This window comes from Mauremys reevesii, linkage group 19, assembly GCF_016161935.1.
Source record: "Mauremys reevesii isolate NIE-2019 linkage group 19, ASM1616193v1, whole genome shotgun sequence".
Taxonomy (NCBI): Eukaryota; Metazoa; Chordata; order Testudines; family Geoemydidae; genus Mauremys; species Mauremys reevesii.
Genome location: NC_052641.1, coordinates 24,211,129 through 24,223,300, shown reverse-complemented (window position 1 = coordinate 24,223,300; position 12,172 = coordinate 24,211,129). Strand labels below are relative to the sequence as shown.

General features: G+C 45.8%; 1 protein-coding gene across 1 annotated transcript; it reads left to right on the top strand.

The window, feature by feature from the left end:
- Nucleotides 1-4,946: 4,946 nt before the first annotated feature.
- On the top strand, nucleotides 4,947-10,479 carry HSPA5 (heat shock protein family A (Hsp70) member 5). The gene is made up of 9 exons (XM_039506592.1): nucleotides 4,947-5,105; nucleotides 5,369-5,502; nucleotides 5,590-5,821; nucleotides 6,437-6,574; nucleotides 6,948-7,060; nucleotides 7,138-7,528; nucleotides 8,013-8,250; nucleotides 8,500-8,667; nucleotides 9,316-10,479. The coding sequence occupies exons 1-9, from the start codon at nucleotides 5,103-5,105 to the stop codon at nucleotides 9,870-9,872; spliced, it is 1,974 nt and encodes a 657-aa protein (XP_039362526.1). The 5' UTR covers nucleotides 4,947-5,102; the 3' UTR covers nucleotides 9,873-10,479.
- The last annotated feature ends 1,693 nt before the right edge of the window (nucleotides 10,480-12,172 follow it).

Sequence of the window (12,172 nt, the reverse complement as noted above, 5' to 3'; positions counted from 1 at the left end):
GTACTGTATATGGAATGTGATCCAGAGCAGGGCAGGATTGCTCAGTGCACCCGCCTCTAGGATGGAACAAAGCAGTTGATTAACAATGAACAGCTATGTTACACAACAGTTTAGGATAGGAAATTAATAATAATCATACTATCATAGTCATAATGTTACTTAGCCCTTCTTTAGAACCTTTCAACTCAAAGAACTTTACAGACATTAATTTAACTTCACAACTACCCTGTGAGATAGAGAAGTATTATCAACATTAATAGATAAGGAAACTGAGGCACAGAAAGATTAAATAATTTGCTAAAGATCACAAAGTGAGTTAGCTGCAGAGCTAGGAACAGAACCCAGAGCTCCTGATTCTCAACCAACTCCCCGGCAATCCTCACTGATGAAGGAGGATCTTGTATCCAATTAACACAGCAGGGAGAATTCAGTGTGGTGGAATGTAATTACTCGCACAAAATGTTATCAGGACAGCAGGTTTAACACATTTACTCTTCTGAAAAATGCTAAAGTATTTTTAATAACCAAATGTCGGTAACTCTATTTCATTTCTCATTTACATTTGGAAGCTCTAATAATAATTAATACTACCTAACACTAAGAACATTCCATTCCAGGACCTCAAACCTTTTTACAAATATTAGTATGGTATCCTCTAGCATCATGATTGAGCGTTGGGGTCAGTACTGATTGAAGGAGAGAAGCTTTTACTGAATCACCAGCACCATTTTCCTGCAGCACGAGTTATCCTTGGAGATTTCCCTTCCAAGCAACCTTTCATGATAGACAAATTTTTCATGTTGTATCTACCACCTCCAAAACTCTATCCACCAGGCTCTTTGTGAATCATCACACCCTAACTCCTTCAAGCCTCCTTCTCTTATCAAATGAATCTTTATAAAAACAGTATTTGTTTTTAATAACGTTTTAGAAACAATTATGATAAATGTGGCAAATTGAAATATGCCCAATAATGGCAGTCAAGCAAAAACACACAGCATATTACACACTGTTAAGGTTGGGTACAACACAGTCAACTGCCACCTTATATTCCAAAAAGAAACCCAGAACATTTGCTAGTATTATGAGATTGCTTCCTCTAGAGCTAAAAAAAAATGAATAAATATGTTCTCAGCTAGGAAGAGAAAAACATTCCCCTTATATACACAAGTTTTGCTGAGGAGAAATAGAATATCCAGACTATATCCAACTCCCAGGAAGCATAGGTATATGCCAGGAGAGAGTCCTCTTCTGAAGATTAAGTAGAGTATTTGAAACAGTAACTTAAGGTCCCTGTAAAGAAGGAAGTTAAGTAACAATACTGTGTCAACACAAAGTAGAAAAAATGGCAAAGAAAGAAAAAAAAATCAAGTGCATATATATAAACTACCCAAATCCTCCGAAGTCAAAGACTGTATAATGCAGTGGTGGGCAACCTGTGGTCTGTGGGCTGCACGCAGCCCATCATGGTAATCTGCTGACGGTGTGCGAGACAGTTTGTTTACATTGACCGTCTGCATACATGGCCGCCCGCAGCTCCCAGTGGCTGCAGTTCACCGTACCAGGCCAATGGGAGCTGCAGAAAGCGGCGGCCAGCCCGTGCCCCTTCCTGTGGCTCCCAAAGGCCGGGAATGGCAAACCACGGCCACTAGGAGCTGCGGGCAGCGGTGCAAGCGGACGGTCAATGTAAACAAACTGTCTCGCAGCCCACCAGCAGATTACCATGATGGGCTGCGTGCAGCCTACAGACCACAGGTTGCCCACCACTAGTATAATGTAAAGGTTAAAAGAAGATATTTGCAAAAGGGTGAGTGGGGGAATAAAAATGACAGTGACTTACACATGTAGGGACAGCACAACATACTGTAGTTTTGGCCTCTTTGTCTCTCCTGATGGTCTCCTGGACTCTTTGAACCTATGAGTTCACGTAATGGTGTTAAGCAGTTGTTCTCAAACTGTGGGTCGGGACTCCAAAGTGGGTCTCGACCCTGTTTTAATGGGGTTGCCAGGGCTGCTGTTAGACTTTCTGGGGTCTGGGGCTGAAGCCAAAGCCCGAGTCCCACCGTCTGGGGCAGCCCGAGGGCTTCAGCCCTGGGTGGTGGGGCTCAGGTTACAGGCCCCCTGTCTGGGGCTGCAGCCCTTGAGCTTCAGCTTTGGCCCCTCCGCCCGGGGTGATGAGACTTGGGTGGGCTCAAGCTTCGGTCCCCCTCCTGGGGTCATGTAGTAATTTTTGGGTGGCAGTGCAATTAAGTTTGAGAACCCTTGGTGTTAAGAAAGCTGTCCACAAGCAGAGTGCAGCTCATGCAACAATAACCAGGCTTGATGTAGCATTTTTATGTTTAGAACACTGTACAAACATTCTCTTTGTATAAATCTAATCTATCTGTATATGTACTTATATGGCTTCCTGCACTGTGAGCGCGTCTCAGTTTTTTTTAAAAAATATAATAACAATCCCTCTCTTCTTTAACTTGTGGGAATAGCTTCTTTAGTATGTATTTTTGGTTGTGTGTGTGAGAAACAGAGAGAGAGAGAATGTTGAATGTCCGTGTAAAGAATTTATTAAGGAAAGATAGATGGAAGAAATGAGTTTTGTATTTAGTCTAGTCTCAGTCCAGCTCCTCTGAAATATTTGTCTCCTAACAAGTCAATAGTTTAATTGTTCTAGAATGTTGCTTTCTTGGGCATTGTTTGCTTGGGTCTTTCACACAGCTACAGGAGAAAGACAATATCAGAAAATGTGATTGTAAAACTGCAAAAATTGGCAGGACTTGAGAAGCAGGTACAATACCTGAAACTTCTTTCATCTTAGATTTCCAAAGTGATTAGGTTCCAAGCTTAATGCCTTTTAAAGGATGCATAACAGTTTTCATTCTAGCCTTTTGTTTTGTCACTTTTAACTTCCTGAAAACTTTCCTCTTTCAGCTGAAACTTGCCAGACATAGATTTTGCCTGAAGGTGATTTTTTTTTAAAAGTTTAGCTACATATTTAGATTAGAGAGGAGGGCACAGAAATCTACTTTATTGGTAGTTCAGGGGTAATTTAGGGGAGTTAAATGTGTAATGAGTTTATTTTATGATTAACTATGCAATTTCCTCCTATCCTGTGATATCTTGAGGCTGATGTAATGCGAGGGAGTGAGTGATATTTGTGTCAGGATGTGGCTTGTTATTGCACCACCATTGTGACTCAATAACAAAGCCTAAAAAGTGCCAAACCCATAGGAAGGACTTGTTCATTTTCCAATTTGAACGGGGCAGCAAAAACCAAAAAGGTGTGATTATATCAGCAAACAGGCCTCTTTTTTTCTGTTCAGAAAGACCTGAAGATGAGAATTAAAACCCAGTTCTTGACAAGTCAATGCTTATTATATATTCCACATTTCATCCCAGATCCAGTCTTATTTCTGAACAACTCCTTGATGAGAGCCCAAAATTGATGTTATCAGTGGTCTAATTTAGAGTAAATGTCTATTTATTCTGGCTTAATTTTTAAGGCAGTTTTACATGGAAATGGAGGGTTTTGTTTTACTCTACATCAATCTACAATGCAGATAACACACCAACACCTGACTCTCGCTTTCTCTATGGGCCGCATACAATAATATCTGAGAATCTCTGTTGTGATACAATGTGCATGGGGGCATCATATCACCCCATCCTAGCTCCCACGTGGGTAGTCACATTGCTCTGTTGTGCCTTCCGTGCAGGGCTTCTCATCATGGCCTGCATGAGGGATGTCATGCTGTCACCAGCCATGACCTCTGCAGTGGACCTCTGGCCCATCAAGGCCCCTGTGTAGGGAGTGTCAGGCCATCCTCTGCTCCGTTGAGGCTGCCGTGTGGGGAGGTCACACAGGCTCCAGGCCCGCCGTGACCTCTGCAGTGGGACGTCACCATGTCCTCCGGCCCATCGAGGCCTCTGTGTGGGGAGTGTCAGGCCGTCCCCTGCTCCGTTGAGGCTGCTGTGTGGGGAGGTCACACAGGCTCCAGGCGCACTGTGACCTCTGCAGTGGGACGTCACCATGTCCTCCGGCCCATCGAAGCCCCTGTGAGGAGCGTCAGGCCGTCCCCTGCTCCGTTGAGGCTGCCGTGTGGGGAGGTCACACAGGCTCCAGGCGCACTGTGACCTCTGCAGTGGGACGTCACCATGTCCTCCGGCCCATCGAGGCCTCTGTGTGGGGAGTGTCAGGCCGTCCCCTGCTCCGTTGAGGCTGCCGTGTGGGGAGGTCACACAGGCTCCAGGCCCGCCGTGACCTCTGCAGTGGGACGTCACCATGTCCTCCGGCCCATCGAGGCCCCTGTGGAGAGCGTCAGGCCGTCCCCTGCTCCGTTGAGGCTGCCGTGTGGGGAGGTCACACAGGCTCCAGGCCCGCCGTGACCTCTGCAGTGGGACGTCACCATGTCCTCCGGCCCATCGAGGCCCCTGTGGGGAGTGTCAGGCCGTCCCCTGCTCCGTTGAGGCTGCCGTGTGGGGAGGTCACACAGGCTCCAGGCCCGCCGTGACCTCTGCAGTGGGACGTCACCATGTCCTCCGGCCCATCGAGGCCCCTGTGGAGAGCATCACAGTGCCCCAGGCCCCTCGTAGCCTCCGTCCCCGCTGCAGCCGTGGGGACAGGAGCTGGGACCCTGGGACCGTTCACTCCTTGGTCTCTCCTGGCAACCGCTCGCCCCCATTTCCCCAAGCCACGCCCCCGGCCCCCCATTCCCGACTTCCTCCCCAGGGGCTGGTAACCATAGAAACTTCCAGAATGGACCAGCACCGCCTCTCTCTTCCTGCAGCGTGACGACTGCTCCCAGCCAATGGGCTCACTCCGCTTGGCTGTCCCTTCGAAGCTGATTGGTCCGCGACACGGCTACAGTGGACCAATGGAATGATGACGGAGGGGTGCGACGCCACACGTCATTGCGGAGAGCTTGATCTTCGCCAATCAAGAGTGGCCAGCTTAGTCGCTGCCAACCAATGGAAAGGTTCCAGCGCGGGTTCCGCAACCAATAGCTGGCCTCCACGAAGCCGTGAGGGAGGGTATATAAGGGTAGGCGGCCGGGGCGGCTTGGGCATAGCGGCGGCAATAGCGAGTGAAGCGGAGCTGGTGCGAGGTGATGGTGAGTGGGACGTGCGGCCTAGTGCGTGGCGCTGGGCTGAGGGGCCGGGCGGCGGAGCGCTCCGGGCCGAGGGGGGGCCCTGAGGCGGGCGGGCCGGTGGGGGGGCCCTGAGGCGGGGGACCCCGAGGCGGGCGGGCCCGAGGCGCGGTGGGGGCCCTGAGGCGAGCGGGCCGGGCCCTGAGGCGAGCGGGCCGGGGCGGCGGGGGGCCCCGGGGCGTGGTGGGGCCGCGCTGAGCCGCTCCGCTCTCCCTTGCGCTCCGCAGGGTCCCGGCGGCAGCATGAGGCGGGCGCTGCTGGTGCTGGCGCTGCTGGCGGGCGGCGTGCGCGGCGAGGAGGACGAGAAGAAGGAGGACGTGGGCACCGTGGTGGGCATCGACCTGGGAACCACGTACTCATGGTGCGTAGAGCGGGGCCGCAGGGGGGGGGCGGGGCCGTAGGGGGGGGGCCGTGTCCGGCCCGTCTCACCCTCGCTTGCACTTCACAGCGTCGGCGTCTTTAAGAACGGCCGCGTGGAGATCATCGCGAATGACCAGGGCAACCGGATCACGCCGTCCTACGTGGCGTTCACCCCCGAAGGGGAGCGGCTCATAGGCGACGCTGCGAAGAATCAGCTCACCTCGAACCCCGAGAACACGGTGTTTGATGCCAAACGGCTGATCGGCCGCACGTGGGGCGACCCCTCCGTGCAGCAGGATATCAAATACCTGCCGTTCAAGGTACGTGCCACACGGCAGCTTCAGGTGCTGAGCCGGGCAGCCGCGTTTATGTTTGGAAAAGTCACTTGTGGACTCAGATTCTATGTTGAAGCTCCATGAGATCGAGTTGTGATCAGGGTCTGCTGCATCACACATGCAGACTATGGTACAGTAAAAGTATTGTGGCTATTAGACCTACACTCCAATAGGTGACTTATGTTTTCACTGTATCTTCCCCTTATTCATAATTGCAAAATTAATTCTCTTGGACATCCAAAAATCATTAATTACTTGCCTTGAATCTTGCCATTAATTACCCTCATTAGGGAGGGTGACTAGGATGGAAACAGTTACTGTCATTCACATGTTCTGTCCCATAACTGGAGTACTGTAGTTCAGTATGCTAAATATCTTGCCTTGAATCAAAATGAAATGTATAGGTTGTGGGAATGGAAATGATATATAATATCCATGTACCTAATTGTAATCCATGTGGGCTCTTGACATAAAATATTACTGGAGAGAACATCTGTCCTCTGCTCTTATCTCCTTTTTGACTTTTGAGTAGTGAGTATTGTTCAGGTTTCAGTTCTCTTCAAAGATTTAAAACTACTAGAAATGTATTTTTTCTTGTAGGTTGTTGAAAAGAAGACCAAGCCATATATACAAGTTGATGTTGGTGGTGGACAGACAAAGACCTTTGCTCCAGAAGAAATTTCTGCTATGGTTTTGACAAAGATGAAGGAAACTGCTGAGGCCTACTTAGGAAAGAAGGTAGGTTAACATAACAAATGATCAACTGTGTCATCTTGTAGAAGCAGCAGCTTTCCAGAATGATAAAGTGGCAGGTGATAATCTCTCAAGCTGCAGACCAAAGTTTGAATTTTAATTTCTACCCAGTTTGGCTAGGAGCCCTTGCAGATGTTAAGATGAGCTCAGACAGGACCCAGTGAGCTTTGCTTAATTCTGTTATTGTCTGGGCACTCTAGAGGTAGTCTTAAAGGAAGCCACTTCTAACCTGGAAGGTGAGAAGGCACTCTTGAGGCAGTGGCAGTCCCTCTAACACTTTGAAATTGTCAAGCTTTCATTTGCTTTCTTGCTGCTGATTATTGAAGTTGTTACATTAATCCTCATCCTGCTCCTCTAGGTTACCCATGCTGTTGTCACTGTCCCAGCTTATTTCAATGATGCTCAGCGTCAAGCTACAAAGGATGCTGGTACCATTGCTGGACTGAATGTAATGAGAATAATCAATGAGCCGTAAGTAGTTTAACTCTTCTGCAGATGTCTTGCTGTGCTAGGCCTTGTGAGTTTTCTAACTACTATTTCTTCAACAGTACTGCTGCTGCCATTGCTTATGGACTGGATAAGCGGGAGGGTGAGAAGAACATCCTTGTATTTGATCTAGGTGGTGGAACCTTTGATGTCTCCCTCCTCACAATTGATAATGGTGTCTTTGAAGTTGTGGCTACAAATGGAGATACTCACTTGGGTGGAGAGGACTTTGACCAACGTGTTATGGAACACTTTATCAAGTTATACAAGAAGAAAACTGGAAAAGATGTTAGGAAGGACAACAGATCTGTACAGAAGCTACGTCGGGAAGTAGAGAAAGCAAAGCGAGCTTTGTCCTCTCAGCATCAGGCTAGAATTGAAATAGAGTCCTTCTTTGAAGGAGAGGACTTCTCTGAGACACTGACTCGGGCAAAGTTTGAAGAACTGAATATGGTTAGTATTTGAAGCTAGAGTTACAGTTGCTTTGTGTCAAGTATCAGAGGGGTAGCCGTGTTAGTCTGGTTCTGTAGAAGCAGCAAAGAATCCTGTGGCACCTTATAGACTAACAGATGTTTTGCAGCAGAGCTTTCGTGGGTGAATACCCACTTCTTCGGATGGTGAATCAGTGGCTTGGAGTTACTTGCATGTTTAGTATGTTCAGCCATTGCTTATACTGAATTAAATTTACAAAACACATTAAACATAACTCTATGAAGCAATAACTCCACAATTCACATGGGAGTAGGGCAAATCTCTTGCCTTAGTTTCTCTTCCCAAGGTCAAATGGTAAACTGGCATCTGGCTGGAGTCAGTACTTGGTGTGTTTTTTGGTTTGCTCATGGTCATTTGTCGAGGCCACACTTCATCAAGATACACTTCTCCAGCATAGGGGAGAAATAGTGCCTTACCTTACTATTGTAACTACTTGCGTTTTTAGGATCTGTTCCGTTCCACCATGAAGCCTGTGCAGAAAGTTCTAGAAGATTCTGACCTGAAGAAATCAGACATTGATGAGATTGTACTTGTGGGTGGCTCTACTCGAATCCCCAAGATACAACAGCTTGTTAAAGAGTTCTTCAATGGCAAAGAGCCTTCTCGTGGCATCAATCCAGATGAGGCTGTTGCTTATGGTGCTGCTGTTCAGGCTGGTGTCCTTTCGGGTGACCAAGATACTGGTAGGTGCAAAACTAGTAAACATGCCAAATGTGTTTACACTTTACCACTAGTATTGGAGCAGGTTTTTGTAAGCCTGCTGCATGATTTCTGTTCTCAACTTGGAAGCTAAATTCTAATTAACATTGTCACTAGGAACAGTCTATACTTGCTGTGCTTTCATAAGGGTACAGTAACCATGGGCCCTTGTACCCTCTAGTGTAACAATCTCTAACTGTGAATAGGAGTAAAGCTAGAAAAATGTCTTTTAGGTGACCTGGTGCTACTTGACGTGTGTCCTCTGACACTTGGCATTGAAACTGTTGGGGGTGTTATGACGAAGCTCATCCCAAGAAATACTGTTGTCCCCACCAAGAAATCACAGATTTTCTCCACAGCATCTGATAACCAGCCAACTGTGACAATCAAGGTCTATGAAGGTAAGAGTCCTGTATCACTGAACTAAAATAGTGTGTATCCTGTACACACTTGTCTTGTGAACATTTTTAAAAGCCTTACTAAGTTAGACATGGAGCAATGAATGACCATGCCTCAAAAGAGAGGTTATGTCAGAATTCCTCATTATAGCCCTTGAGGAAACAAAACTCCTCTAGTGGGGAGACCTTGCTAACAGACCAACTCAAAAGGCTACTTGTAGCATCTTAAATACTAGTGTTCTAGTCAGAGTGCTTGATTGGATTTGTCCAGAGTTCCTATCGTCCCTTTTCATGAGGGCTCTAATCTTGTGGTCTCTGGAGGGAGAAGTCTAAATCACTCCTATTCAGTTTTAAAATATACTGATATTGTAAAGGCTTTTTACTACAAACCTGGGGTGGCTCAGTATTCCTCTTTACTGTTACAGGCAACTAAATAAAGCCACAATTGAACACTTAGCCTACTCCCAAACAAGTGGTGTGTTCATCTGGTCATCATTCAAAAATTCAAGTGTCCCCAAACTTTAAGGGGGGGTGAAAGCCCAGCTAAAGTAAAACAAAATACAGATTCAAAACCCAAGATTAGTCATGTCAAACCACATGTAACCCCTCCTTTTTAGAGACAAGTACAAACTAAAACTCTTACCTCTGCAGGTGAACGTCCTCTCACCAAGGATAACCATCTCCTGGGTACTTTTGACTTGACTGGAATCCCTCCTGCTCCTCGTGGTGTCCCACAGATTGAAGTTACCTTTGAGATAGATGTGAATGGAATCCTCCGTGTTACAGCAGAAGACAAGGGCACCGGAAATAAAAACAAGATCACAATTACCAATGACCAGAACCGTCTGACACCAGAGGAGATTGAGAGGATGGTTAATGATGCTGAGAAGTTTGCAGAGGAAGACAAAAAGCTTAAAGAACGTATTGATACCAGAAATGAGTTGGAAAGCTATGCTTATTCCCTGAAGAACCAGATTGGGGACAAAGAAAAACTAGGTGGCAAACTCTCATCTGAAGACAAGGAAACAATAGAGAAGGCAGTAGAGGAAAAGATTGAATGGCTTGAAAGCCACCAAGATGCTGAAATTGAAGATTTCAAAGCTAAAAAGAAGGAACTGGAGGAGGTTGTCCAGCCAATTGTTAGCAAGCTTTATGGAAGTGCAGGACCTCCCCCTGAAGAGGAAGCAGGAGAGAAGGATGAATTGTAAATCTTGATTTCTGAATGTTATCTTGTAAATACTGGACTCAGGAACTCTTCTGTTAAAATATTGAACTCTAATCTGGAATGTAATTGGAATCTTCACTCATGAGTGGAGATGGAAATGTTAGCCCAAAGTGGCTGTTTACTGCTTTTCATTAGCAGTTGCTTGATGTCTGGGGGGAGGGGGGAGGGAAGGGTAGTGAGGTGGGACTGTAAAATGAGTTGGGGTTTAGAAGTGTTCATGTGAAAAATATCCTAACTGGTCATGTGCATTCTGTGTAGAACTTTTCTACCCAAGTGACCACAATAAATTTGTTATTAACACTGGATCTAGCTTAACTTATTTCCTGGCATGTCTGCTTATAGACTGCCAAGCTCACTGGGTGCAGTTCAGTTCCTTCTTATAATGCTTATTTCAACTAAAGTTGTGTTCATCCTGCAAATAGTCCCACAAGCACTTCAGTGTAAGCATTTAACCTGAAGTGCTGCTAGCAGCTTGACAGCTGTCATGCCTAACTTGCTAGGAAAAAATCTCCCTCCCTTAAGGTACAACGAGCAGTCCAAATCAGTACTTCTCTAGGTGATCCAGGGTGAGAAGACCAAGTCAGCCTCAAGAAGACTGGAAGATTTTTACTACTCCAAGTAATAAGAGCAGAGACTGGAGTGAGGTGTAGGCAATCTTCCCTAAAGCACCCATAGGTCCAAAGGTGCTGTGTACCTAGCCAGATGGTCCTTTTCCCCCCATTAGCAGGAAAAGGAGCTACTATGGATCAGCATAGCTGTGATGTGTTCAGCTGAATAGATCACCTGAAAGGTATAGTCAACAATTGGCCACACTTGTGATTCAGCAATACTAAACTAAGCCAAACTTGGTCTCATTGAGGGAGACACACAATAGTACAATACAAAACATACATACCTGCCTTCTGGGAACTACTTGTGGCATATTCACCTTAAGTTGTGCTTATCACATTCCAAACCTTTTGTATGTAAAGGTATATCCCAGCCTGTGCTAAACATACTGTTCATGTATCTTGGTTTTGACAGGCTATTTTCTAATGCCAAAGGTGACTTCAGCCTTTCAAAGTGATGTGATACTCCCAGTGTCCTTTGACTTTATAGCCCCCCTGAGAGATTGTAAGAGCTATTGAATGCATGCAGCTTTAAGGCACTGAAATGATTATAGTGTGGCAGAGGCTTAGCAAACAGAATAGCATTGGAAATGCCTGGCTGAACCATGCAGCTAATTATCATGCACTCCTAGGCTCTCTGGCAGGATTGACTTAGCTCTAGTGTTCTGTATGGCACTTACCAGGAATTAGTTTCCTTACCCAGAGCTTGCATTCTAAAGGGCCAGTCCTCCTAATGTCACTGAAAGCAGTGGTATGACTTGAATAGAAAGTTTACACCCATATAGGAAGACAGGAAAATGTTTTGTATGCATTGTTTTCAGCTGGCCAGAGACTCTTTAAAGATGCAGAAGTACTGTGTACAAATATGGTATTATGCTGAACAGTATGTGATCTGTTAATGCATCCACTCATCCAGTTCCTTTCTTTACTGAACCATGGGGAAAAAAGCTTTGAGTAACGAACTTGCCTTACTCCTTAATTCACCTACCAGAGCCACTCTATGAATTATTTAGGGTAGTGCATACTACCTTTGATTCAGATTACATTTTATTTGCCATCACTGTCCAATTAACTCAAATTTCAACTTCACTATCCATTTCCAAGTATTAAAATGTCCCACCTTCCATACCACTCATAGCAGAATGGGCTTTGCCAAGTTTCACTTTAATACTGATTTTTAAGACTAAGTTACAGGGAGAAAAACAAATTGATTTCACAGAGGGCAGATCTTAGCCCCTATTACTAGTTTATAATTTCATCTTTGGCTTGTCTAGGAACACATTTCAATTTTTTTAAATGACAAACCTTCCTAGGCCTTGAAATTAACTTTTGAAGATACTAAATGAAAGACTTACTGGCATAAGGATTAGATTTGGAATAATTACACTTCCACCCACTAGTTTTAAACCTCAGCAGCATAAATGTAATTGAGCAGTAGATATAGGTGACTGCCCACATCAGTACTGTGTCCATCACTACTATCAAGTTAAATCCAGGAACTTTACACTTCAGTATCATAAGAGGATTGTAGATAGCTCCTGTCAGGTGGGACCACAGGGTCTAGCTCAGGGCTTATCTACACAGCCAATTTTAATGCTAGTTACACCACTGTGGACACCCTTAAGTTGTTTTTCAAGTTTAATTTATACAGTAGAACCTCAGTTACAAACTGATC